The sequence below is a fragment of the Podarcis tiliguerta genome, assembly GCF_965153285.1.
Source record: "Podarcis tiliguerta genome assembly, chromosome: 2".
Taxonomy (NCBI): domain Eukaryota; kingdom Metazoa; phylum Chordata; class Lepidosauria; order Squamata; family Lacertidae; genus Podarcis; species Podarcis tiliguerta.
The window spans coordinates 360,685-387,375 of record NC_139535.1 but is presented as its reverse complement, the minus strand read 5'-3'; the positions used below and the strand labels follow the sequence as shown (position 1 = coordinate 387,375).

At 49.9% G+C, this 26,691-nt stretch overlaps 2 protein-coding genes across 19 annotated transcripts in view; both read right to left on the bottom strand.

The window, feature by feature from the left end:
• LOC310670420 (uncharacterized protein) overlaps window positions 1-26,691 on the bottom strand; it is a gene marked incomplete at its 3' end in the record, with an annotated part of 164,634 nt that overhangs the window by 35,391 nt on the left and 102,552 nt on the right. For 3 of the 13 annotated variants that reach the window (XR_014507566.1, XM_083425756.1, XM_083425766.1), the window contains exons 1-2: window positions 9,736-9,803; window positions 8,854-8,979 (exon numbers count right to left, since the gene is read on the bottom strand). Coding sequence is in view for 5 of the 13 variants with exons in the window: in XM_083425757.1 (XP_083281883.1) it covers window positions 589-1,955; window positions 2,220-2,306; window positions 3,051-3,150 (1,554 nt within the window). Of the gene's footprint in view, window positions 1-499; window positions 1,956-2,219; window positions 2,307-3,050; window positions 3,225-8,853; window positions 8,980-9,735; window positions 9,813-16,145; window positions 16,164-26,691 lie in introns of those variants that run through there. The other 10 variants (XM_083425763.1, XM_083425762.1, XM_083425765.1 and 7 more) reach the window with 8 other exon arrangements.
• LOC310670133 (uncharacterized protein) overlaps window positions 21,957-26,691 on the bottom strand; it is a 140,995-nt gene continuing 136,260 nt past the window's right edge. For 5 of the 6 annotated variants that reach the window (XM_083424832.1, XM_083424833.1, XM_083424831.1 and 2 more), the window contains one exon: window positions 21,957-24,635. In XM_083424832.1, the coding sequence (XP_083280958.1) occupies window positions 22,003-24,635 (2,633 nt within the window). In that variant the 3' untranslated portion in view covers window positions 21,957-22,002. Of the gene's footprint in view, window positions 24,636-25,149; window positions 25,421-26,691 lie in introns of those variants that run through there. The other variant, XM_083424834.1, reaches the window with a different exon arrangement.

Genomic DNA, 26,691 nt, shown 5'->3' with positions numbered 1-26,691 from the left:
AGCACGCCAGGCACTCCTGTCTTCCACTGCCTCCCGCAGCTTCGAGAACACTATCCAACCATCTCGTCCTCCGTCGTCCCCTTCTCCTTTGCCAACATCAGGGTCTTTTCCAGGGAGCCTTCTCTTCTCATGAGGTGGCCAAAGTATTGGAGCCTCAGCTTCAGGATCTGTCCTTCCAGTGAGCACTCAGGGCTGATTTCCTTCAGAATGGATCAGTTGGATCTTCTTGCAGTCCATGGGACTCTCAAGAGTCTCCTCCAGCACCAGAATTCAAAAGCATCAATTCTACAGCGATCAGCCTTCTTTGTGGTCCAGCTCTCACTTCCATACATCACTACTGGGAAAACCACAGCTTGAACTATACGGACCTTTGTTGGCAAGGTGATGTCTCTGCTTTTTAAGATGCTGTCTAGGTTTGTCATTGCTTTTCTCCAAGAAGGAGGCGTCTTTTAATTTCGTGACTGCTGTCAGGATATATATGATACAAATGTGATAAAACGGTATTTTTAGTTGTTCTTCCCCCTTTCTCTTTTCTATATAATTGTGTTTTGTAAGGGTTGTTTAATAATGTTAGCTTTATTTCTTTTTTCATTTTCTCTCTGTATGAATTTTTTGATGGGAAGTGAGGTGACCGTTCCGAGTGAAGCTCTTCCCACATTGCAAGCACTGATAGGGTTTCTCCCCTGTATGAATTCTGTGATGGGAAGTGAGCTCAGGCCCCTGCCTGAAACTCTTTCCACATTCGAAGCACTGATAGGGTTTCTCCCCTGTATGAATTCTTTGATGGGAAGTGAGATCACCACTCAGACGAAAGCTCTTTCCACATTCGAAGCACTGATAGGGTTCCTCCCCTGTATGGACTCTTCTATGCAAAGCAAGATCACCTTTCTGACGAAAGCTCTTCCCACATTCCAAGCATTGATGGGGTTCCCCCCCTGTATGAATTCTTTGATGAGAAGAGAGTGTGGCACTTTGACGGAAGCTTTTTCCACATTCGAAGCACTGATAGGGTTTCTCCCCTGTATGAATTCTTTGATGGGAAGTGAGATGGGAGCTCTTTCTGAAGCTCTTTCCACACTCATGGCATTGAAAAAGTTTCTCCCCTGTATGAATTCTATGATGGGAGGTGAGATGATTTACCTGACGAAAGCTCTTTCCACATTCCAAGCACTGATAGGGTTTCTCCCCTGTATGAATTCTGTGATGAGAAGAGAGTGTGGCACTGTGACTGAAGCTCTTTCCACATTCCAAGCACTGATACAGTTTCTCCCCTGTATGAATTCCTTGATGGGAAGTAAGATCGTGCCTGAAACTGAAGCTCTTTCCACACTCCAAGCACTGATACGGTTTCTCCCCTGTATGAAGTCTTTGATGAGAAGTGAGAGTCTTACTGTGACTGAAACTCTTTCCACACTCATGGCATTGAAAAGGTTTCTCCCCTGTATGAATTCTGTGATGGGAGGTGAGATGGGTTCCCTGACTGAAGCTCTTTCCACATTCCAAGCACTGATAGGGTTTCTCCCCTGTATGAATTCTTTGATGAGAAGTGAGATTCCCCTCCTGACTGAAGCTTTTCCCACATTCCAAGCACTGATAGGGTTTCTCCCCTGTATGAATTCTGTGATGCAAAGTAAGATGACCCTTCTGATTGAAGCTCTTTCCACATTGCAAGCACTGATAGGGCTTCTCCCCGGTATGAACTCTTTGATGGGAAGTAAGATGCTGGTGGTAACTGAAGTTCTTTCCACATTCTCTGCACTGATACAATTTCTCCCTACTCTGTGGTGTTTCGTGTGAAGTGAGGCTATTCCTTCGAATGAAGCTCTTTCTTTGATGGGAGGTGGACTGGGAGCTCTGACGGATGTTCTCTCCACCCTCTGAATATTTATATGACTTCTCCGCTATGTGGATTCTGTTGTGCTCCCCCTTGTTCTTCCCTTCTAATTCATCACTATCTGCAATGAAGAGAGAAGCTAATTAGAGCCTCAGGAAGAAATGGAGCTAAAGTTTATTCAACAACGTTAATGAATGCTTGTGATAGAGGAAGAACTGAAAAAAATTAGATGTGACGCGTCCTATTGTTTTCACTGTTTTTGTTTGCTGGTATTAACTGAAATATTGCTTGGCTTTTATCTGGGATGGATATTTTTCCGGCTGAGTTCTGGAATCCACTCCATCTCCAATCAAAACTGATATTATGATCCAACAGGGAGCCTTACCGAGAGAGTCCATGATCCCACGATTCTCCTCCTTGACTTCTTTATGCTGAGCTGTCTGGTCAGGATCCAGCAACATCCATGCCTTGTCTGTGAAACAAACAGCAACATCGTCCCCTAAACACTCCTCAATCAGAAGTTATCTCAATCTGTTTGGTCTAAATTCAAATTTATATGTAAATGTCTTTCTTCATGTTGAACCGCCCTCCCATGTTTATGACGAGACCAACTCTGTCTTGTTTCCTTGGTAACAGAAGAGGAAAAATGACTATTACTCACACTTAATCCGAGCACTTAAATAGCCGCAAGAGCTCCTATTATAGATATTCCAGCAAACTTATTCTGTTATTTTTGAGATATACAAATGTCATGAAAACACTCAGCCTACATATTTGTATCATTTATTATTCCTATGTTCCTCATTTTTAAAAGCAAATAAAAGTTATACAAAAAGAAAAAGGCAGCACACAGAGGCCCCACTTGCATTCAGTTTGCAAAGCAGGATCAGGTTCCTTTCAAGAGTCGTGGCTTCTAGTGCTGCGCGACGGATCAGTGAGTTGTCTGGCATTGGTAAGGCATCCAGATCACAGAACTGGTTTTAGACATTTTGAGCTGCCAATACATCGCGTTGGGCGGGGAGCTGTGATGTATTCCTAGCTCAAATTGCCTGCAGATGACAAAGGAGCAGGTAGGTAGGTGGGGGAGCCCGAAAAGGTGCTCCCCTTCTCCATCTTCATCCGCCTGCCTGCCTCCCCCCACCCCCTAGCTGAGCAAGCCCCAATTCCTCTCTGGCTCCATCCATCCTTGTCCCAACTCCCCTCCCCTGGGACTCACCAGATCTCTCAGAGGACCCTGGGGGGGAACGATCAGATGTTGTGGGGAGGGATGCAGGAGACAACCTGACCAGGTCAACCGTCCATCTTCCCCCTTCCATCCTTGCTAGCTTTGCAGGATCAGTCCCTTTTATCCTTCCTGAGGAGTCAAGGAGCCAAAAGAAGCTGGATGGTCCTGGGAGAGAGGAAGAAGCAAAGGGAGCATCAGAGGCCCTGCAGGGATTCTCCTGCCCTAGATATTCTCCTGTCCCTGGAGAAGCACAAATGGGGCGGCCCCTTCCCAACAGAAGCCCCATTTTTTATTTCGTGTATTCAATAATTTTTATGCCTTTTCCATTACTAAAGTCCAATATAAACCACATTTTATCAACCTCAAATTACACTTACAATTCAAATAAATTATGAAGTCCATTGGACATTTTGTGTGTCCTCCCGCGTGCTAGATTTCAAGGTGAGATAATTTTGTTTCATCCTGCTTCCGAAGTCTTTCTTAATCCATTTCCATTCTGTCTTGATCTTAATACCTTATCAGCAACTACAGAGTTTTTTACTTCCTTTTGTACTTAGACATTTAATAAATTTTATTTTTGCAAGAGGACTTCTGCACCCCATATATTTCCTGTATGTCAGGGGTGGCCAACTTCCAGGAGACTGCGATCTACTCACAGAATTAAAAACTGGGAGTGATCTACCCCCGTTTTATTGGGGTTCAGGTCAAAGTTGTTCAGCTTGTTTTAGAGAGGGGAAATGCTCCGTTTTAGTGGGGTTCCTTTTGGGGAGGGGGATTAGCCGCTGACCAAAATATTGCTGTAGAAGTGGCTAAAACTACGTCTTCCATTCAAGAGCAAAGGACAAAACGCAGCGAGGGAGAGGAGGCGGGGCCAGGTGCTCTTAGGCAAAAGCAAAGGAAAAGGAGCCCGCGATCGACCTGTGGAACATCCCTGCTGTATGTGATCTTCATTTTTTCCATGTTGATTCCTCATTCCTCCTGTTCTCCATCATGTCCTGCACAGCATCGCAGCTTCTGCTCTTTTGCTCTTTCTTTTCCTTCGTTACCAGAGAATGAGGCTGTAATTTCAACTGCGTCACATGCCATCTTCCCTCCCTTTTTTGTTATTGTTTGAGTCTAGATAGAGAGTAATCTGGCGTCCCGCCAAAGCTCTGGCAAGACTCCAGCTTCTCCAACTCCTCAATAATGATCTGGCGTCCTGCCAAAGCCTTAGCTGATCATCAAAGCTCAAACTCCATTTCCTTCCATAGCAATACAGTGAAAGCTCAAGACTTTAAATCCATTTCAATTTTGTCACATAGTTCTCTTTTTCGTTGTAATCCATAAATATAATCCCATTCTCTTTTTTCTCCTCTTGCTTTTTATCAGTTTGTTTGCATTCAGGGTGTGTGTGTTTGTGTGTGTGTTGCTGAATCATTTATGTTGCAAACATGAGATATATAAAGAAAAGGTAAAGGCTCCCCCCTCCCCAACAACATACATTTTTCATCGAAGGAAGTCTTCTTTCCATTTCAAATTGTTTCGGCTTTGTATCTGTTTCAATTTAGCAGTTTCTGATCTTGTTCCTTCGGTTCCAGCACACGTCTGTATATTAGTCCTAATTTCGCTCTAATAAACAGAAGTACCTCTGCTTCTCAATGGCTGCATAGGAAGGTTACCGATAGGCAAAGTGTTTTTGCACTCAGCGCCTCCCTGCGTCTCGGATTCCATGCTAGAGCGAGAACCAGGTATCAAGACAATCTGCAAGTGAAGCTCACTCGGCCCGGGCCCTGGGGGGAGCTTGCAAGGACAATTATGCTCAAATCATCCTTGTTTATTCTTTGCTAACGATCTCTGCTATCGTGGGAGCGGCATCCATTAAGGCAGACAGGAACCAGAAGCCCCATTTCTAAGCAATTCCAGTGATTCCAATTTCAGCTCTTTGCTCCTCACCCCACTTTGTAAGGCTGCCATGGTCTGCACAGTAGTGACCTGAGAGTAGATCCCATTGGACTCAGTGGGGCCTACTTATGAGTAAATCTGCACAGGGATGCTCTGCATATTGCGCCCTCTCTTATATCCAGACAAACACTGATCCATGCGCCTGGTGAGTGTTTAGAGCAGATTCCTTCCCTCCCTTCCCCCTCTGCCTTTTCTGCTTACCTGGTGGGGGGCGGTTTCCCCCTCTAGCCCCCATGCATCCATTTCCCCTTCTTCACCCCCTGCCACCTAGCAGACCTCTCCCTGCCTCAGACGGTGATGCTGGAGGTGGGGAGAGGAAGAAGCAAAGGGAGCCTCAGAGGCCCTGCAGGGATTCTCCTGCCCTAGATATTCTCCTGCCCCTGGAGAAGCCCAAATGGGGCACCCCTTCCCAACAGTAGCCCCATTTCTAAACATCTCCAGTGGTTCCAGTTTCAACTGGACTTATGGACAGGTCTTGGTGCCCAAACCAGACGCCATCCTGTCCCCAAGCCTGAAAACCTCAACATGGGCAGAGCATGGGCAGAAAATAGACGAGTAGCTATTACCTGTAGGTGCCCCCATGCTAGATGCTTTGTATGGGGATCCCTGTTGGCACTCTTTGAGCTCTCAATAAGGTCAATCCCCAGATTCCTCAAGTGCAAGGACCCCGGGGTCTTTCAGTTAGGGGGTTCCTTGGGGTCCAGGTCATCTGGCTAGTCTGGATTGTCACCTGCAGAATCTTTGTCAACTAAAGCAGGATAGTCTGCCTTGAATTGAGGACTTTTTGGAGGTGTTGCTGTATGTGGAAGCAGAGGAGCTGGTGATGCCACATTTTGAAATAATCTTGAGACTGATACACCACTCCTCCTTAGATATTCTCTGTGCTTATACACTATATTCACAAACTTTACGCACCTCTTGTGACAAGATTTCCAAAGGCTTAGGGTAGCTTGAGAGAAGTAGCTTCTTTTGAGACAGCACCCATTTCCAGTTCTTGTTTATCAAAACCCTCTCCCTGGTTTGGTTTTGGCTTCTGACAGGACAGCAGACCATTTGATAACCTTGCATATAGTTTCATATTGGTATAGGGATCTGGTGTGCAGATTCCAGTAGAGTACAAACTTCTAAAGTCATAGAATCATGACCACAAGGGCCATCGAGTCCAACCCCCTGCCAAGCAGGAAACACCATCAGAGCACTCCTGACATATGGTTGTCAAGCCTCTGCTTAAAGACCTCCAAAGAAGGAGACTCCACCACACTCCTTGGCAGCAAATTCCACTGTCGAACAGCTCTTACTGTTTGGACCCAGAGCAAGAGCTACTCTCAAGCAGGTTAAAAAGTTTTTTAAAGTCAACTTTTTTATGTTGCACTATTTTGTAATTTTTAACGTTTTTGCTTTTCTTTGTGCTTATAGACCTCCTTTTGCCATGGTTCGCCCTCTCGGCTCTTTTAACTTCCCATGTTAAAAGATATTATTTAAAAGATATTATTGTTGTTATCTGGTTCCACACTCTCTGCCAGATTTTATTCCAGAAGGTTTTACAAGTACCTATCAGGATGGTAAGAAATTTATTAGTGTCAGCCAAAAAGGATTTTATGCATTCTATGTCCCTTGTTAGTAGTACAAGTCACCCAATGAGGCGAGGGAGGTATGGCGGTGGGGGCAGATGTCATAGGCAAAGGGGATCGAGTTACAGATATGCTCGTACCCCTTCCAATCTGCGCTTCATCCCGAGGGACGAGGGTAGGGTGAGCAAGGATTACTCACCTCCGTCACTGGTGTTGTGCAATGCCAGGTCTATAGGCAACAAAACTGCCACCCTGCGAGATTTCTTCACCTCGCAGGGGGTTGACCTGGCTTGTGTGACGGAGATCTGGGTGCGCGAAGGGGAAACTGTTACCTTACGAGAGATGGCGCCCCCGGGTTTCTCCGTCCTCCACCAGTCACGGACTGTGGGCCAGGGGGGAAGGGTGGCATTATTAATCCGGGAAGATTGTTCTTTCAGGGCTCTACCATCGCCATCGATCCCCGGCATTGAATGTGTTGGCCTAGTGTGGGGCTCCGAGGTGAGCTTGGCTGTCTGGCTGGTGTACCGGCCACCTAGCGCACCAGCAGCCAGCCTGTCAGGCCTGCTGGAGGCGGTGGACGGCTGGGCCTTGGAGTTCCCTAACCTATTGGTATTGGGGGACTTCAACATCCATGTTGATGCCACTCCCTCCTCACAGGCTCTGGACCTGGTGTCTTCCATGGCGACACTAGGGCTCTCCCAGTTTGTTTCGGGCCCCACACATCAAGCAGGCCAGACGAGGTGCGGGCCCCCCTGGGGGATATCATCAATTTGTCCCTTGGCACCGGGACATTCCCAGGGGAACTGAAGGAGGCAGTGGTGCGCCCGCTCTTAAAGAAAACATCATTAGATCCCTTAGATCTATCCAATTACCGCCCGGTTTCGAATCTTCCATTCCTGGGTAAGGTGATTGAGAGAGCGGTTGCTGAACAGCTTGGTAGGTTTCTGGATGAAACATCGGCTCTGGATCCATTCCAGTCCGGCTTCCGCACTGGTTATGGTGTGGAGTGCCCCAGGGTGCGATACTCTCCCCGATGCTTTTTAACAGCTTTATGCGCCCCCTCGCCCAGCTTGTCCGGAGTTTTGGGCTGGGCTGCCATCAGTATGCTGATGACACCCAACTCTATCTGTTGATGGATGGCCATCCTGACTCGGCCCCAGACACTCTGACCAGATGTCTGGAAGCTGTGGCTGGATGGTTACGTGGGAGCCGGTTGAAGTTAAATCCTTCGAAGACAGAGGTCCTGTGGCTGGGACGGGACGATATGGGATTGGGGGGGCAACTCCCATCTCTTACGGGGGCGCAATTAGTGCCAGCACCGTCCGTTAAGAGTTTGGGTGTAATCTTTGATACCTCCCTCTCCATGGAGGCGCAGATTGCAGCTATAACAAAGGCGGCATTTTTTCATCTCCGCCAAGCTAAGCAGTTGGCTCCTTATCTCTCTCGCCCTGACCTAGCCACTGTGATCCACGCGACGGTCACCTCCAGACTGGATTATTGTAACTCGCTCTACGTGGGGCTGCCCTTGAGACTGACCCAGAAACTCCAGCGGGTGCAGAATGCCGCGGCGAGACTCCTTACGGGGTCTTCGCTGCGAGATCACATTCACCCGGTGCTATACCAGCTGCACTGGCTCCCGGTGGAGTACAGGATCAGGTTTAAGGTGCTGGTTTTAACCTTTAAAGCCCTATACGGCCTAGGACCCTCGTACCTACGGGACCGCCTCTCCTGGTATGCTCCACAGAGGAACTTATGGTCTTCAAATAAGAACATCTTGAAGGTCCCGGGCCACAGGGAGGTTAGGCTGGCCTCAACTAGAGCCAGGGCTTTTTCGGCTGCGGCTCCAACCTGGTGGAACGCTCTGTCACAAGAGACCAGGGCCCTGAGGGACTTGACATCTTTCGGCAGGGCCTGCAAGACAGAGCTGTTCCACCAGGCCTTTGGTCAGGGCACAGCCTGACCCCCACCTCTGGCAATCTTTACAGAACTTTAGTTTATGGTTGCCATCAATTTTGATTTTAATTAATTTTTATAATGTTTTTAGAATGTTGCACTATTTCAGTGTTGTTAGCCGCCCTGAGCCCGGCTTTGGCTGGGGAGGACTGGTGGAAGAATATTCCCAGACAGAACAGAATACATCTCCTATGGAGAGTTGTGGGTGTGTTAACATCTCAGATGCTGCAGGTGGCGCTATTGGGCTCCCTCAAAATAGAGGAGGTTTGTCCTTCAGAGATCTGTATGGAATTTCAAAACTGATCTTATGATCCAGCAGGGAGCCTTACCAGAGAGGCCACGATCCCAGGATTCTCCTCCTTGACTTCCTTCTGCAGAGCTCTCTGGTCAGGATCCAGCAAAGCCCAGTCCTCCTCTGTGAAAGGAACAGCTAGGGCTTCAAAGCACACTGGACCCTAAGAGAAAAAGGGAGCACAAAGATGATATTTTTCTACACATTGCTCTGTTCTTTTCTGAAACAATTTTCTTGTGTATTTAAATGATGGGTATTAATCTTTGTGTAAATGGGGGAATTCCACTCATCTTCATGTAAATCTTTGCAAGCATTCCCGTTTTCCAGATGGAAGGACCTCCTCTCCCTTCATCTGGTGGGTGGACCCTCCCCATGCCCTCAAGCCAACTTCAAGGGGCACCAGGAGGGGGAGGGGAGGGAATGTTGGCTGGTTGGCATCCGTCTGTCTTGGGAGACCATGGAAGAGTGTGTCTTTGGGAGTGAGGTCCAGTTCTCGGAAGGTAAGAGCACCAGCCGTGGGTGTGGAGAGCGACAGGGGAGAGACATGTGTTGTTGCATCTGGGACAGAGGAAGTGGTCCAGTTGTGCTGCTGCAGATGCAGACGGGCTTTTCTTCTTCCTGTGCTCCCCCCACGTGGGAATGTTCCCGCCTGGCTGCAGCCTCTGTGCACAAAAGTGACTTATCCCCACACCTGAAGGGGGTTTATTTCCTTGACCCCAAGCCCCCTCCCCCCAAAGGAAGGCAGCATCTGGATCCCAAGGAAGAGCAGAGCTGCAGACCTCCTGCGAAGTGGCCCCCTGACTTGAGGGTGTCCCCCCATCGCGCATGACCTGAGCAGGGACCCCCACGCCCCCTCCCTGCCCCCCTGGGACCCCCTTCTCCCCATTGCACCCTCAGGGGGAAGAGAGAGGAGACTCACCCGAGTCCAGGAGGGGCTTTTGCAAAGGAGAGAGAAGAAAGCAGGGAGGGAGGGGGGAGGGAGGGGGGAATTAAGCCAGAGGAACTTGACCCCCTCCCCCTCCTTGTCCTCTCTAGGAATGCAGCTCTGCTCCTTTTAACCCTTGACACCCCTCCCTGCAGTTTTCCTGCTTATGTGCCTGGGCTCCAGCAGTTCTCCTCCCTCCCTCCTCCATCTGTGCCAAGGGCTCTGCCCCAAGGAGCCCACATCTGACCCAGACTAACCACAAGGGAGACGGGGTTCCCCATTCCTATTCTGCCACGTATTCTGCTACATATTGTTAAACGTTAGAAATTCATAAGAAACCACACCGTTGTTTCAATCTACTCAGTTCCAATGGCCTTTAGGACCCAGGGAAGTGAGGCCTAAGGGGAGGGGTGAGTGAGCCCACCATAATCCCTGAGATGTCCAGTCCCCCCCCCCAGACCCTTCCTCTCCTTACAAGGGAAGAAGCTGCACCTGCTGAGTTTCTGCCTTCCCCCAGCGTTGCAAGGGCAGGAAATGCTACCAAGGGGGCGATCTCTCCACCTCCGCCTCGTGCTTCCTCAACCCCCCCTCGGAGGGGACCCAGGTGTCCGGCCCAGAGCTCTCCTCCTCCCGTGCTCTGCGAGGGACCCAGGTGTCCTGCCTCAACCTACCCAGCAGGAGCAGCAGCAGCAGCGGGAGTCCCTTGGCGCAGAGGGTTGAGTTTGAGAAAGCCTGGTCTAGAAATTAGACCATGTAAATTTTACATCAAATGCCTGTCATGCCGTAAGCCCAAAATCAAGGGAGCACGAAAAGGCAAAAGCACCCTGAGAGACTTATAGGGCTAATATAAACCATAGCGCTGAAAGAGGGCGTGTCACCTTCTGTATTCTTCACAATCATGCTTGCCATATGCTCCATATAAAGGGAAAGGGACCCCTGACCATTAGGTCCAGTTGTGGCCGACTCTGGGGTTGCGGCGCTCATCTCGCTTTATTGGCCGAGGGAGCCGGCGCTCAGCTTCCGGGTCATGTGGCCAGCAGGACTAAGCAGCTTCTGGCGAACCAGAGCAGCGCACGGAAACGCCGTTTACCTTCTTGCTCCTTGCACTTTGACGTGCTTTCCAACTGCTAGGTTGGCAGGAGCAGGGAGCAAGCAACGGGAGCTCAGCCCGTCGCGGGGATTCGAACCGCCGACCTTCTGATCAGCAAGTCCTAGGCTCTGTGGTTTAACCCACAGCGCCACTTGCGTCCCATATAGGGTTCCATATAGATTATCTCAATTCCCTTGATACGGAAGGGGGGGGGGGCATGTCTTCTTCACCTCCTTCTTCGCTACAATATATCCATTTATTTCCAATTGTCAATGACAAAAGGAACTAAAATCTATAAAATTCATAGAAAATCAACGGGCCAATTTGCTCAATTTCTCTAGAACTCCATGACACCTTCCCTGTCCTCCATAATCCCTCAAGCAAGGTGTCAAGACCCTAATCCTGTCAAATCACTCTGCCAAGCCTTTCCTCTGGGCAATGCCAGGTGGCAGACTATGCATACATGGACCATTGTCTTCTCATCACCTGGACTCAGGATGTGCTTATCTACGCATATCTCCAGCTCTGCATATTCCCCCCTCCCTCCTCCATATGTTAATTCTGTGTAACCCAACCTCTTCTTAATGTATTCATGATGTAACTGGGATGTATTTTGCACTGTATTCTGGGACATGGAGGGAAGTTTCAAAAGTTCATGTCACCCCTTTCTTGCTGTTCAATCTCGCCTTGAACCTTGTTGCGCAATAAACATGGATCTTCTGCAGTTTGCTCCTCTCCGGCTGAACTCATTTTCCTCCGCAGGGACCCGCGGACTTAGTCCGACGAGCTGGGTGGCAGAGCAGCCTCGCACCCAGATTTTGCCATAACACCCTTTATAACAGTCTCTCCAGACTCCATTGTTTTTGAATACCTTATTCATAAATGACCAATATATATAGTCATAAACTTTTCCTGCACAGATTGTGGTTCCAGCAAGCGGGGATAGAAGCAGGCCGGGCTGCAACTGGGGAGACAGGCGCCTCCTTCCCCCCCAGCCCCCTCCTTCCCCCCCAGAGCCCCCTCCTCCTCCTTGCCTGGGCCTCGTCCTCCCTTGAAACCCATCGGGGTTGCTGGCCATGCCAGGCTCCCGCGGGAGGGACTTCCACGCTGTGAAAGTGGTAAGTTGCATGGAAAGATGGCATGCTGCCATGGAGACCAGGCTGGGGTTCCTCCTTTGGGAAGGGGGGGGCGGCCTGGGGGCTCCCAAGGCTGGGGGCTTCTTTTCCAGCAGCAGCTGCAGAGATACATCCTGGAAAGCTCCCTCCGGGGTCCGAGGGGGAAAGGTTTGCCGACTTGCCCCCCCAGCCCCTCCTTTCCCCCCCAGCCCCCTCCCCCCCAGAGCCCCCTCCCCCCCCCTGCATTGCCTCCTGGAGGGCAGCCTGGCAAGCCCAGGGCAGCAGCTCAGCCTCTCGCTCCCGGAGGAGCCCCAGGCCTGGCCCAGCCCAGAGAGGCTCCCCCATTTCCAGGGGGCAGCAGGACCCTCTGCTCCCAGACTTGGGGGTCGGGCTCCCCCTGCAGCCCTGGGACCCCCTTCTCCCCCAGGCACCCCAAGGGGGGAGAGAGAGAGAGAGAGAGAGAGAAGACTCACCGGACTCCTGCCAGGAGGGAAACCGAGGCAGCACGGGGAGGAGACAAGAGAGGCCGGGAGGGAGGGGACTCTGCTCTGGAGGACCCGCCCCCTGTCGTCTATTTCCTGTCCTCTCTAGGACTCCAGCTCTGCTCGATTTAACCCTTTGCTGGCCGCTCCCTCTCCGCTCCCCCCTCCACACCCAGGGGGTCCCCTCAGCCCTCCTTCTTGGGGGTCTCCCTTCCCTCCCCCCTCTCTCACTCCGCCCCCCACACCCAGGGGGTCCCCTCAGCCCTCCTTCTCCGGGGTCTCCCTTCCCTCCCCCCCTCAGTCCGCCCCCCACACCCAGGGGGTCCCCTCAGCCCTCCTTCTTGGGGGTCTCCCTTCCCTCCCCCCCTCAGTCCGCCCCCCACACCCAGGGGGTCCCCTCAGCCCTCCTTCTCGGGGGTCTCCCTTCCCTCCCCCCTCTCTCCGTCCCCCACACCCAGGGGGTCCCCTCAGCCCTCCTTCTTGGGGGTCTCCCTTCCCTCCCCCCCTCTCAGTCCGCCCCCCACACCCAGGGGGTCCCCTCAGCCCTCCTTCTCGGGGGTCTCCCTTCCCTCCCCCCTCTCTCCGTCCCCCACACCCAGGGGGTCCCCTCAGCCCTCCTTCTTGGGGGTCTCCCTTCCCTCCCCCCCTCTCAGTCCGCCCCCCACACCCAGGGGGTCCCCTCAGCCCTCCTTCTCGGGGGTCTCCCTTCCCTCCCCCCTCTCTCCGTCCCCCACACCCAGGGGGTCCCCTCAGCCCTCCTTCTTGGGGGTCTCCCTTCCCTCCCCCCAGCTTCTCCCCTTGAACTCCCGCCTGACTCCTCTTCCTCTCCTCCCACCTTCCCCTCCAAGGTTTCCCCTCAGACTCTCCCTCATAAAAGCCGCCTTGCATTTTCCCGCCAAAAGGCCTGGCTCCGCCCCCCGCTGGCTTGGCAGCCAATCAGAGCGAGGCTCCAGCCCCCCCAGGGGGAGATTTCTGAGGGACTAAGTCCGCTGACTGGCCTGGCTCTGCTGTCCATCACAGGCCCAAACAAGGGATCATCTACGCCTGTCAGTTACCTGTCAATCCATTGTAGGGTTTGAGATCATTGGAAATAACTGTGCCGGGTGCCAGAGCCCCGCGGGGCCTAAGTTGAATCAACAGGGTTAGTAAGTGGTTGGAGGAGAAGTCTGGGAAGGGGCGAGCGGCCCCTCTCTGCCCCCCTCAAGGCTCCTCTGAGGCTCCTCTGGGGTCAAAGGCCTCCTCCATTTTGGGAGGGCCAGGAAGTGAGTGGCCCCTGCCGCTTCGCCTGCTGGAAAGGGGGCGACATGCCAGAGCCAGCCTGGCAGGGCTGTTGTGGAAGGAGGAGCTCCTGGGAGGAAAGGAGGTGCGAGGGAAATGCCCTTCTGTCAGCCAAGGGCCTCCGTCTCTCACTCCTCCTCCAAACGAGAAGCAGGGCTGTAGATATCTAGATCTAGGTAGATGAGAGATATGTATGTGTCTATCACAGACAGGCCCCAAGTTGCCCTCATCCAAGATGGCCCTTCCTCCCGCGCCAAACATAGAAGGACCAGTTGCCCTGACCCAACATGGCCTCTGCTATTGCCCCAAAGCAGCTACCCCCCTTCAGGCCGATGTCCCCCTTCCTAGAAATGGGGGCCTAATGCTTCCCTGAGTCCTTCCCCATTCCAGGCTTGGGACGCAGCCCCGCTTCCCTGGCGGAAGAGCAGGCTCCAGGGCACCAGGAATATCGACCCTTTCTGAACTCCAGAGGGGAGCTTCTGGCTCCTCTTGGGACCAGATTCCCAAAGGCTGAGGGTAGCTGGAGAGAACTAGTCTCTTTGGAGACAACACCCATTTCCATTTCTTCTTGATCCAAACCCACAGACGCTCTGCTAGGATTTTTCCAGAAGGTTTGACCAGTATCTATCAGGATGGTCAGAATTTTACTAGTGAGCCAAAAAGGATGTTATGTGTTCCATGTCCTCTGTTAGTACTGCAAGCCACCCAGTGACTGATAATCCCTCCTCATTTGTCCGAAAAGGTCGGGAGAAGGAGTCTTCTATCTTTGCTTTAGCATTTCCTGAGGATACACCTGAAATTTGCTTTCACATTAGTTTGTCTACTTGTTTAGCCTGAATAGGGGAGGGACATGTGTTGTTGCATCTGGGACAGAGGAAGTGGTCCAGTTGTGGTGCTGCAGATGCAGACGGGCTTTTCTGCTCCCTGTGCTCCCCCCACGTGGGAATGTTCCCGCCTGGCTGCAGCCTCTGTACACAAAAGGGACTTATCCCTACACCTGAAGGGGGTTTATTTTCTTGACCCCAAGCCCCCTCCCCTGTAGCAGGAAACCCCCCCCCCATCATTCAGTTTGTACAGACTTCACTCACACTCACACTCACACACTACATACGCTACACTTCTGTTATAAATTCATAGAAAATCAACCATACATCAGATTTGCACTGTTCCACTTTTATTTTACTCCATGAAGGAAGGACTACAAAATGGGGAAGGTTTGATACAGGCCAGCCATAATCCCTTGAACATTCCAGCACATTCACAGGAGCCCTGCCCAGTTGCTATGCCAACCCTGATGGTCCTAGACAGAAACCCATCCACCACACTACAGACTGCATACAGGAGTGGATTCAACACGGACTATAACAAAAGAACAGTGATTGGATTTCCCCTCAGGGGGCAGGAAACTGCAATCTCCCCTTTGTCACCTGGAAAGTACTCCTGGGGAGGGGGAAAGGAGGAACCAGCCAGGTGACAGGACACTCAGGTTACCACCACAACTCCTCCCTCAACCCCTCCTTTCTGTGATGTATGCATGATGTTTCTGGGGGTGGGCTTGACCTAGAGGAGGGGAATTTCAAAAGTTTTTATAAGGTCTGGCACACCATTGTTCTGGGTCTTTCCTCTCTCCTGCGAGTGAGGGGAACACCCTGCTGCAACAGTACAATAAAGGCCAAGCCTACAGGCTGCTGATTTGCTCCAATTTACTCTGGTTGGTGTCTTTACTTTTTGTCCAAGGGAGCCCTCGGATTTTTCCGGCAACACCCCCCAAAGGAAGGCAGCATCTGGATCCCAAGGAAGAGCAGCTGCAGTCCTCCTGTAGCCGTATGAGGCTTTGCCCTCGGGTGGGAAAAATGTTGTGCCCGGGAAAGGGAAAATGGGAGTCAACAGACACTCAAGGAATAGTTTCGGAGAAAAAGCTTTATTTCTACCATCCATGAACTGGTAGAAGGAGCAAGTGTGATAACTCACAAACAAGCACGAGTTCACAGCCATTTGCACAGAGCATATATTCCCCTTCCAGTTCCCTCCCCTTTCTCCTCCTTCTGAAAAGTAGTTCTGCCCCATGTCTCCTGAGCATGAACAGAAAGCTCCTGTCTTGGGACTAGTTTGGACTGTTCCCAGGAAAAGGGGGTGAGAAACCAAAGGGGGTTTCAGAGTGTTCAGATATGTCTCATTCTCCTGTTCTGGCATAGTTCCCGGAAAGAAAGGTGCAATCTGGATTTAACAAGGCCACTGGCCTTAGAAGCAAAAAGGCTTTGAGAAGCAAAGGACTCTGTTCTCCACCTTCGTTTCAGTCTTTTTGTTATGCTTAGCTAATGCTTTTAGCCTTAGAAGGGGGGAAAAGCTTTGAGAGTGCCTGAGGTGAGGCTTTGAGGCCTGGCTAGGCGGGGGGGGGGGGGGTCACAAAGAGTTTTAGGGTAACCTGTCTTTCTTCACTCCTGCGAACTGGCCCCTCCCTGGCTTGGCAGAGAGGACAAGGGAGGACCCTCTGCTCCCCCCCCCCCAGGCATGATCTGAACAGGGACCCCCATGCCCCTCCCTGCACCCAGGGTAGGGGCATAACAAGGTCAGGGGGTACCTGGCGTGGAAAAGTTTTTGTCACCTCCCCAATAATGAACTTTTTTTTTGCCTGCAAAAATGTTTTGACTTTATTTCACATTTTCTTACAAAGGAATGTGGATTCTGGGCCTCTGATAACAAGTAGGCCACTGTGGAGAGATGCTTAAATCTACAGGATGCATTGTGTTTCGGCTTGTGTTGTTTTATATATATTTATTGTTTATTTATTTCATAAAATTTATTTTAAAAAACCTGCAAAGTTGTTTACCAATCCAAAAAAGAATAAAACCCCAACAGAAGTAAAATCAAGAAAAATCAACAAGCCTACTTTAAAACATAGAAAAGCTAAAATATTAAAAGAGATTAAAATTACTTCGGCTTCCTAAGCAAGAATGCTTTTAGCAGGTGCCTGAAAAGAGTCTAGCAAAGGCACAAGCAGGCTGCTCTAGTGAGTGCTGGGTGGGCCTTATTCTGTTAAGATAGTTTGTATTTTCCTTTTTAAGGGGAAGGGTTAGGGCTGCCTGGGAGTGGGCCTCAGCCTATAGAATGGCTGGGGCAGGTTCCATGGGGGGGGGGGGTGTATTGGGACACCGGATCTCAGTGATCACGGGCAGGAGGAGGAGATACGCTAAAGTGTTGCTGTGCAAAGTGTTGCTGTGCAATGCCAGGTCAATGATGAATAAAACCACTGCCATCCACGACCTGATTGTGGATGGGGCATTTGACCTGGCATGTGTGACCTGGTTGGAGGAAGCAGATTGGCCTGTCCTTGCCGCTGCTTGCCCACCAGGTTTCTCTTACGCACAGCAACCCAGGTCATGTGGGCGGGGAGGGGGGGGTTGCAGTGATTTTTAGGAAGTCATTAGTCTGCACCAGGCGTCCTACTGGGAAGACCCAGTTTTCTGAGTGCATGTTCTGGACTCACAGCTGTCCATGGAGGTGCAGGTTAACTCTGTGTCCCGGGCAGCTGTCTACCAGCTCCATCTGGTACGCAGGATGAGACCCTCCCTGCCCGCGGACTGTCTCGCCAGAGTGGTGCATGCTCTAGCTATCTCACGCTTGGACTACTGCAACGCGCTCTACATGGGGCTACCTTTGAAGGTGACCCAGAAACTGCAATTAATCCAGAATGCGGCAGCTAGATTGGTGACTGGGAGTGGCTACTGGGACCACATTACACCGGTTCTGAGAGATCTGCATTGGCTCCCAGTACGTTTCCGAGCACAATTCAAAGTGTTGGTGCTGACCTTTATAGCCCTAAACGGCCTCTGTCCAGTATACCTGAAGGAGCGTCTCCACCCCCATCGTTCAGCCTAGACACTGAGATCCAGAGCCGAGGGCCTTCTGGCGGTTCCCTCATTGCGAGAAGTGAGGCTACAGGGAACCAGGCAGAGGGCCTTCTTGGTAGTGGCACCTGCCCTGTGGAACGCCCTCCCATCAGATGTCAAAGAGATAAGCAACTACCTGACATTCAGAAGACATCTTAAGGCAGTTCAGGGAAGTTTTTAATATTTAATGCTGTATTGTTTTTAACACTTGATTGGGAGCCGCCCAGAGTGGCTGGGGAAACTCAGCCAGATGGGCGGGGTATAAATAATAAATTTTATTATTATTATTATTATTGCAAGAGGTGGGGAGTTCCAAAGGGCAGGTGCTGCCACACCAAACAATGCAGTGCTGGAAAGGGGGTGAAAGGCAAGCGGCCAGCCTGGCAGGGTTGTGGAAGGAGGAGCTCCTGGGAGGAAAGGAGGTGCCGTGGAAATGCCATTCTAGAAGTAAAGCGCCTCCGTCTCTCACTCCTCCTCCAAACGAGAGCCAGGTGTGTGTGTAAACATCTAGAGTGAGGGGGGAAAGTATTTGATCCCCTGGTAAATTTGGTTTTTTTTTGCCCTCTGACGAAGAAATGCCTAGTCCACAATATTAATGGTAGGTTTATTGTAGCTGTGAGACAGAATAACAACAGAGAAACCCAGAAGACAAAAGTCACAGATTGATGAGGTTTATTTATTTATTTTTGTTTTTGTTCCTACTTTTCTCTCTTTTATTTATTCCCAACATTTTACCAATCTTAATCCTTTATCTTATCTTGACAGCCACTGGTATGCAACTTTCATCATATTTAACAGATCTACATGTAAATTAACATGCAAGATGAAAATTCTGTTCTTCTTCTTGTCCATCAATTGTTTCCGGTGCAGTCCCTCCTCAGAAGGCCCTATTTCGTTCCACCGTCTTACCTTCCAGGACTCTGGGCTGTCTTCCAGCTTTCCTTTGTTTAGTTAAAATTAAGACACGTGTAATGTATTTTAATGGACTGATATTTTCCCAGACCAAAGAATCTTCTGTAAGAGACCACACCGTGGGATATATTTCAGTTAATAATTGTTCGGTTCCTCTAGAATCCAAGCTTGCTCCCCCTGGGCCCTAAGGGAAGCTTACAAAGATCAAAGATTCACCTTCACTTTTATAAATCCATATACGACAAAAGTCCATGCAAGCTGATGTGGTTTCCTGTGTGAAATATTCCAAAGTTGTAATCTGTCGGTTGTCTGCAGCCCCCCTTGAGAGGGACCCCTTTTTTTCTAATGGGCATCATTTGCGCCGTTTTAGCATCCCCAGCCGAAAACATATTTAATCTTGTACACTGGTACCTCGGGTTACATATGCTTCAGGTTACATACTGTCAGGGGTTCAGGAGCAGAGTCACAGGAGAGGGAAGAAACGGAGAGCGAGGGGGAGGAGTCGGAAGGAAATGTCAGCGGCGACAGTAGTCCAAGGTCTCTGAGTCTCTCCAGTGACTCGGAGGATTCACAGAAAGGGGCCCCCATGGTCAGGGCAAGGGGAGTGCCCAGGGGGACACCTCGGGAAGAAGGGGCCAGAGGGGACTCAGAGAGTAGCAGCTGGAAATCCGGACCAGCGTCCCCCCCAGAGTGCAGTAGGGGGGAGGAGTCCAAGGCATCGGGATCAGGGAGCGCGCAGGCAGAGGGAGAACGTGAGGCAGGAGTGGCCACACCCTCGTCAGGGAGCGAGGAAACGGTCATCCGGAAAGTAAAACGCGCGCGCGCGCCAAGTTCAAATGTACAGGAGGGCGGCAAGGTGGGCAGCCCGGGTAGGGAGCCAGGTCCTAAAGCCCGCCGAAGAGAGGGGGAGGAGTCAGAGGGGTCAAGCTCTGCGTCGGAAGAGTCCAGGAGGAATGAGACCCCGGGGGGTAGTAAGACCCAGAGGAAGAGAGAGAGAAGGAAGAGGTGGAGTAAGATTAGAGTCTTAAACTGGTGCACAGGGGGTGGAGATCCAGACAGAGCTTCGCCGGTCTAAAGTCCAGACGTAGGGCTGGGACGCTGAGACTTGTAAATGGAGACTATTCTTCAATAAAGACTTTGATACTGTACATTCGGCTAGCGTTGGTCCTTGGTGAGCTGGGACCCGGAGCCAGCCCTGACACATACGCTTCAGGTTACAGACTCCGCTAACCCAGAAATAGTGCTTCAGGTTAAGAACTCTGGGGCTGCAGTTTTCAGGCTTGGGGACAGGGTGGTGACTGTTTTTTGCACCAAGTTCTGTCCATAAACCCCACTGAGTACAATGGGATCTTGTTGTTGTTTAGTCGTTCAGTCGTGTCCGACTCTTCGTGACCCCATGGACCAGAGCACGCCAGGCACTTCTGTCTTCCACTGCCACCCGCAGTTTGGTCAGATTCATGTTTGTAGCTTCGAGAACACTGTCTAACCATCTCGTCCTCTGTCGTCCTCTTCTCCTTGTGCCCTCCATCTTTCCCAACATCAGGGTCTTTTCCAGTGAGTCTTCTCTTCTCATGAGGTGGCCAAAGTATTGGAGCCTCAGCTTCACGATCTGTCCTTCCAGTGAGCACTCAGGGCTGATTTCCTTAAGAATGGATGCGTTTGATCTTCTTGCAGTCCATGGGACTCTCAAGAGTCTCCTCCAGCACCATAATTCAAAAGCGTCAATTCTTCGGCGATCAGCCTTCTTTATGGTCCAGCTCTCACTTCCATACATCACTACAATGGGATCTACTCTAGGTCATTACTGTGCAGACCATGCCAGCCTTATGAAGTGGGGTAAGGAGCAAAAAAAAAATGAAATGGAAATCAATGGAGATGTTTAGAAATGGGGCTTCTGGTTCCGGTCTGCCTTGATGGATGCTGCCCCCATGATAGCAGAGATTGATAGCAAAGAATAAAGAAGGATGATTGGAGGGTAATTGTCCTTGCAAGCTCCCCCCAGGGCCCGAGGGGGAAGTGAGCTTCACTCGCAGATTGTCTCGATACCTGGCTCTTGCTCCAACATGGAATCTGAGAGGAAGCAAAATCACTTTGCCTATTGGTAGCCCTCCTACTCAGCCATTAAGAAGCAGAGGTACTTCTGTTTATTTGAGTGAAATTAGAACTAATATACAGACCTGTGCTGGAACAGAAGGAACAAGATCATAAACTGATAGAAAGCAAAAACGTTTCAAACTGCAAAAAAGACTTCCTTCGATGTAAAATATGGTATGGGGTGGGAGCCTTTACTCTTTCTTTATATATATATATCATGTTTGCAACATAAATGATTCCGCAGCACGCACACACCCCCGAATGCTAACAAACTGATAAAAAGCAAGAGGGGATAAAAGAGAATGGGATTATACTTATGGATTACAACTGGAATACACTGTATTCCTATGGAAGGAAATGGAGTTTGAGCTTTGATGATCGGCTAAAGTTTTGGCAGGACGCCAGATCGTTATTGAGAGAGTTGGACGGAAGGAGAAGCTGGAGTCTTGCCAGAGCTTTGGCAGGACGCCAGATTACTCTCTATCTAGACTCAAACAATAACAAAAAAGGGAGAGAAGATGGTGTGTGACGCAGTTGAAATTACAGCCTCATTCTCTGGTAAGACTGTATTTCAACAAAGTCTCTCCATATCTTCAAACAAGCTGATACCTTGCCAATAATAATTAGAGCCCTCCACAAAGGACCGCACCATTACACATCAAATTCTCAAGTTTTTTTAATGAAGTTTCACTTGCATTCCATTTCATTAATTGACTCTTTCTCCATGAGGCTTGCCAAATCATGAAGTAGGTGTCACTACTGCAGTGTTTCATTCTTTCATCTCATAGTGTGACACTGTGACTTTAATTGCCTAATTACCTAATGTATTGTTGTGTGAGAACGGGAGCGATTTCTATATCTCCTCCTCCTCCCCTCTGGTCCTTGCATCTGACTTTTGCTGAAGGATACGGCTGCGTGAGTCAGCTCGTCGCTCTGTGGACTTATTATCTTCTTGAGGCTGCATTCCAACCAGAGTCTGCTTCTGCTGTACTCTGATAATTACCCCCAGATTCACCTTGTTTAATTGCACGACTGGGGGCCAGTGTCCTGGGAAAGCAGCCAACCGCCATAGGCCATCACACCGGAAGTCTTCTCCAAAGTCTTTTTTTATATTGTCTCTCTTATAGAAAGAGCTGACAGTGAAAAGGAACTCTCTCTGAAGGGGGTGGACCGTCATTGGGGGGTTTTAAGAAGAAGTTGGATGGCCACCTGTCATGGATGCTTGAAATGAGATTTCTGGAAGGGGTTGGACTAGATTCTGAATCTTCAGCCTGGTGTGAGATCTTAAATTGACTTTTTAACAAGTGAAATTTTATACACATTCCATGTGCTGATATGCTTTCAACCCCGTATGAATTATTTGGTGGGCCATGAATGAATCTTTTCCCACATTCCAAACACTAAACCGTTTTCTCTCTTGTATGGATTCTTTGATGGGAAGTGAGATTGGTGCTTTGACTGAAGCTCTTTCCACATTCGAAGCACTGATAGGGTTTCTCCCCTGTATGAATTCTTCGATGGGAAGTGAGTTTACCACTGTGACGAAAGCTCTTTCCACATTCGAAGCACTGATAGGGTTTCTCCCCTGTGTGAATTCTTTGATGGGAAGTGAGTTTACCACTCTGACGAAAGCTCTTTCCACATTCCAAGCACTCATAGGGTTTCTCCCCTGTATGAATTCTTTGATGGGAAGTGAGATTATTCTTCCGATTGAAGCTCTTTCCACATTCGAAGCACTGATAGGGTTTCTCCCCTGTATGAATTCTTTGATGGGAAGCGAGGTCACTACTCAGACGAAAGCTCTTCCCACATTGCAAGCACTGATAGGGTTTCTCCCCTGTATGAATTCTTCGATGGGAAGTCAGATGGGAGCTATTAGTGAAGCTCTTTCCACATTCCAAGCACTCATAGGGTTTCTCCCCTGTATGAATTCTTTGATGGGAAGTGATATTATCCTTCCGATTGAAGCTCTTTCCACATTCCAAGCACTGATAGGGTTTCTCCCCTGTATGAATTCTTCGATGGGAAGTGAGTTTACCACTGTGATGAAAGCTCTCCCCACATTGCAAGCACTGATAGGGTTTCTCCCCTGAATGAATTCTTCGATGGCGAGTGAGATTACTACTCAGACGAAAGCTCTTTCCACATTCGAAGCACTGATAGGGTTTCTCCCCTGTGTGAATTCTTTGATGGGAAGTGAGTTTACCACTCTGACGAAAGCTCTTTCCACATTCGAAGCACTGATAGGGTTTCTCCCCTGTATGAATTCTTTGATGGGAAGTGAGTTCACCACTCTGACGAAAGCTCTTTCCACATTCCAAGCACGGATAGGGTTTCTCCCCTGTGTGAATTCTTTGATGGGAAGTGAGATCACTACTCAGACGAAAGCTCTTTCCACATTCGAAGCACTGATAGGGTTTCTCCCCTGTATGAATTCTTTGATGGGAAGTGAGTTTACCACTGTGACGAAAGCTCTTTCCACATTCCAAGCACTGATAGGGTTTCTCCCCTGTATGAATTCTTTGATGCAAAGTGAGACTATACTTCTGATTGAAGCTCTTTCCACATTCCACGCACTGATAGGATTTCTCCCCTGTATGAATTCTTTGATGGGAAGTGAGTTGGGCCCTCTGACTGAAGCTCTTCCCACATTCAAGGCACTGATAGGGTTTCTCCCCTGTATGAATTCTTTGATGGGAAGTGAGTTGGGCCCTCTGACTGAAGCTCTTTCCACATTCCAAGCACTGATAGGGTTTCTCCCCTGTATGAATTCTTTGATGGGAAGTGAGTTGGGCCCTCTGACTGAAGCTCTTTCCACATTCAAAGCACTGATAGGATTTCTCCCCTGTATGAATTCTTTGATGTGAAGTGAGTTGGGCCCTCTGACTGAAGCTCTTCCCACATTCAAAGCACTGATAGGGTTTGTCCCCTGTATGAATTCTGTGATGCAATGTGAGACTAGCCTTCCGATTGAAGCTCTTTCCACATTCCAAGCACTGATAGGGTTTCTCCCCTGTATGAATTCTGTGATGCAAAGTGAGACTATCCTTCCGATTGAAGCTCTTTCCACATTCGAAGCACTGATAGAGTTTCTCCGCTGTATGACTTCTTCGATGGCAAGTGAGATTGGCGCTGTAACTGAAGCTTTTCCCACATTCCAAGCACTGATAGGGTTTCTCCCCTGTATGAATTCTTTGATGGGAAGTGAGTTCACCACTCAGACGAAAGCTCTTTCCACATTCCAAGCACTCATAGGGTTTCTCCCCTGTATGAATTCTTTGATGGGAAGTGAGATTATTCTTCCGATTGAAGCTCTTTCCACATTCGAAGCACTGATAGGGTTTCTCCCCTGTATGAATTCTTTGATGGGAAGCGAGGTCACTACTCAGACGAAAGCTCTTCCCACATTGCAAGCACTGATAGGGTTTCTCCCCTGTATGAATTCTTCGATGGGAAGTCAGATGGGAGCTATTAGTGAAGCTCTTTCCACATTCCAAGCACTCATAGGGTTTCTCCCCTGTATGAATTCTTTGATGGGAAGTGAGATTATCCTTCCGATTGAAGCTCTTTCCACATTCCAAGCACTGATAGGGTTTCTCCCCTGTATGAATTCTTCGATGGGAAGTGAGTTTACCACTGTGACTAAAGCTCTCCCCACATTGCAAGCACTGATAGGGTTTCTCCCCTGAATGAATTCTTCGATGGCGAGTGAGATTACTACTCAGACGAAAGCTCTTTCCACATTCGAAGCACTGATAGGGTTTCTCCCCTGTATGAATTCTTTGATGGGAAGTGAGTTGGGCCCTCTGACTGAAGCTCTTTCCACATTCTCTGCACTGATACAATTTCTCCCTACTCTGTGGTGTTTCGTGTGAAGTGAGGCTATTCCTTCGAATGAAGCTTTTTCTTTGATGGGAGGTGGACTGGGAGCTTTGACCGATCTTCTCTCCACACTCTGAATATTTATATGACTTCTCCGCTATGTGGATTCTGTTGTGCTCCCCCTTGTTTTTCCCTTCTAATTCATCACCATCTGAAGAAGAAGAAGAAGAGTTTGGATTTGATATCCCGCCTTTCACTCCCTTTTTAAGGAGTCTCAAAGCGGCTAACATTCTCCTTTCCCTTCCTCCCCCACAACAAACACTCTGTGAGGTGAGTGGGGCTGAGAGACTGTGACTGGCCCAAGGTCACCCAGCAGCTGCATGTGGAGGAGCGGAGACACGAACCCAGTTACCCAGATTACGTGACTACCGCTCTTAACCACTACACCACACTGGCTCTCTCTGCAATCAAGAGAGAAGCTAATCAGAGCCTCAGGAGGAAATGGGAGCTCCAGATTATTGAACAATGTTAACGAATGCTTGTGACAGAGGAAGAACTGAAGAGAATGAGATGTGAGGCCGTCCTATAGTTTTCACTGTTTTTGTTTCCGGGTATTAACTGAGATATTGCTTGGCTTTTATCTGGGATGGATATTTTTGTGGCTCAATCATGGAATCCACTCCATCTCCAATCACCACATGTTATGATCCAACAGGGATCCTTACTGAGAGAGTCCATGATCCCACGATTCTCCTCCTTGACTTCTCCTTGACCTCCCCTGGGTGAGTGCCTGAGGGCCCTGCTCTTGCCACTCACCACCTGGCCCGGAGCGGGGCCTCAAGCCTCAAAAGGACTGCTCTGCTGCCCAGGAGGACTCCCCTGGGTGAGTGCCTGAGGGCCCTGCTCTTGCCACTCACCACCTGGCCCGGGGCGGGGCCTGACAGGCCTCACAACTACGGTTGCTGTTACTGCTGCTGCTGTCCAGGAGGACTCAGGGGGGCGCAGAGTTCTTTTTAAAATGTTTTAAAATTTTTCTTTTGAATTTTTTGTATGGGGGGGGGTTGGGTGGATGTTTGCTTGGGCCTGGGAATTTGTTTGATTTGGGTGTTTATGTAATTTTTACAGTTTTTTGTTTTAAATTTTTTTTTAAGGTTTTATTTTGTTCGTAAGGGGAGGGGTCAGGGCTGCCGGGGAGTGGGTCCCAGCCAACAAAATGGCTGGGGCATGTTCCACGGGGGGGATGCGCTGGGACAAGCGATCTCAGTGATCACTGGTAGGAGGAGGAGTTACGCTAAGACCAGACCTTGTCAGTACAGAGGAGGCAGGTTTAGTCCTTGTCTGAGGACTATCCCTGCCTCCGGGTCTGGTCCTGACTGGATGGATACTAGAATCAGCAAGGGATACCCACATGACCTGAAGGTGCTGCTGTGCAATGCCAGGTCAATGATGAACAAAACCACTGCCATCCATGACTTGATCATGGATGGAGGACTTGACCTGGCATGTGTAACAGAGACTTGGTTGGATGAAGCAGATGGGCCTGTCCTTGCCGCTGCTTGCCCACCAGGTTTCTCTTACGCACAGCAACCCAGGCCTTGTGGGCAGGGAGGGGGGGGTTGCAGTGATTTTTAGGAAGTTATTAGTCTGCACCAGGCACCCTACTGGGAAGACCCAGTTTTCTGAGTGCATGTTCTGGAAGTTGGGCAATAGAGGCAGTACAGGATTCCTTTTGGTGTGCCGACCTCCCCGCTGCACCAAGGATTCCCTGCCTCAGCTGCTTCAGGTCGTGGCGGATGTTCTCCTGGAGACACCTAGCTTGGTTGTTCTGGGGGATTTTAATATCCATGCCGACACGACCTTACAAGGGGCCGCTCAGGACTTGTGGAAAGCATGGCCTCCATGGGGCTGTCCCTGAATACGTCTGGCCAAACCCATAGCCGCAGACATGCCTTGGACCTGGTGTGCCATGGTCAGATCACTTCCTGGTGCAACTGGACTTCTCCGCGACCCTTCCCCTCTGCAGGGAGGTGGGACCGATTCGGATGGTCTGCCCCCGCCACTTAATGGATCCAAATGGTTTCCAGAGAATGGTAGGGGATGTTTTATCCCATGTTGATGCCCTTTCAGCCGATTCCCTGGTGGCCCGCTGGAATGCAGAGTTAACCAGGGCTATTGACAGTATGGCTCCAAAGGGCCCTCTCCGATTGAATGGAGCCGGGACAGCCCCGTGGTTTTCCACGGATCTGAGGGCAATGAAACAATCATTG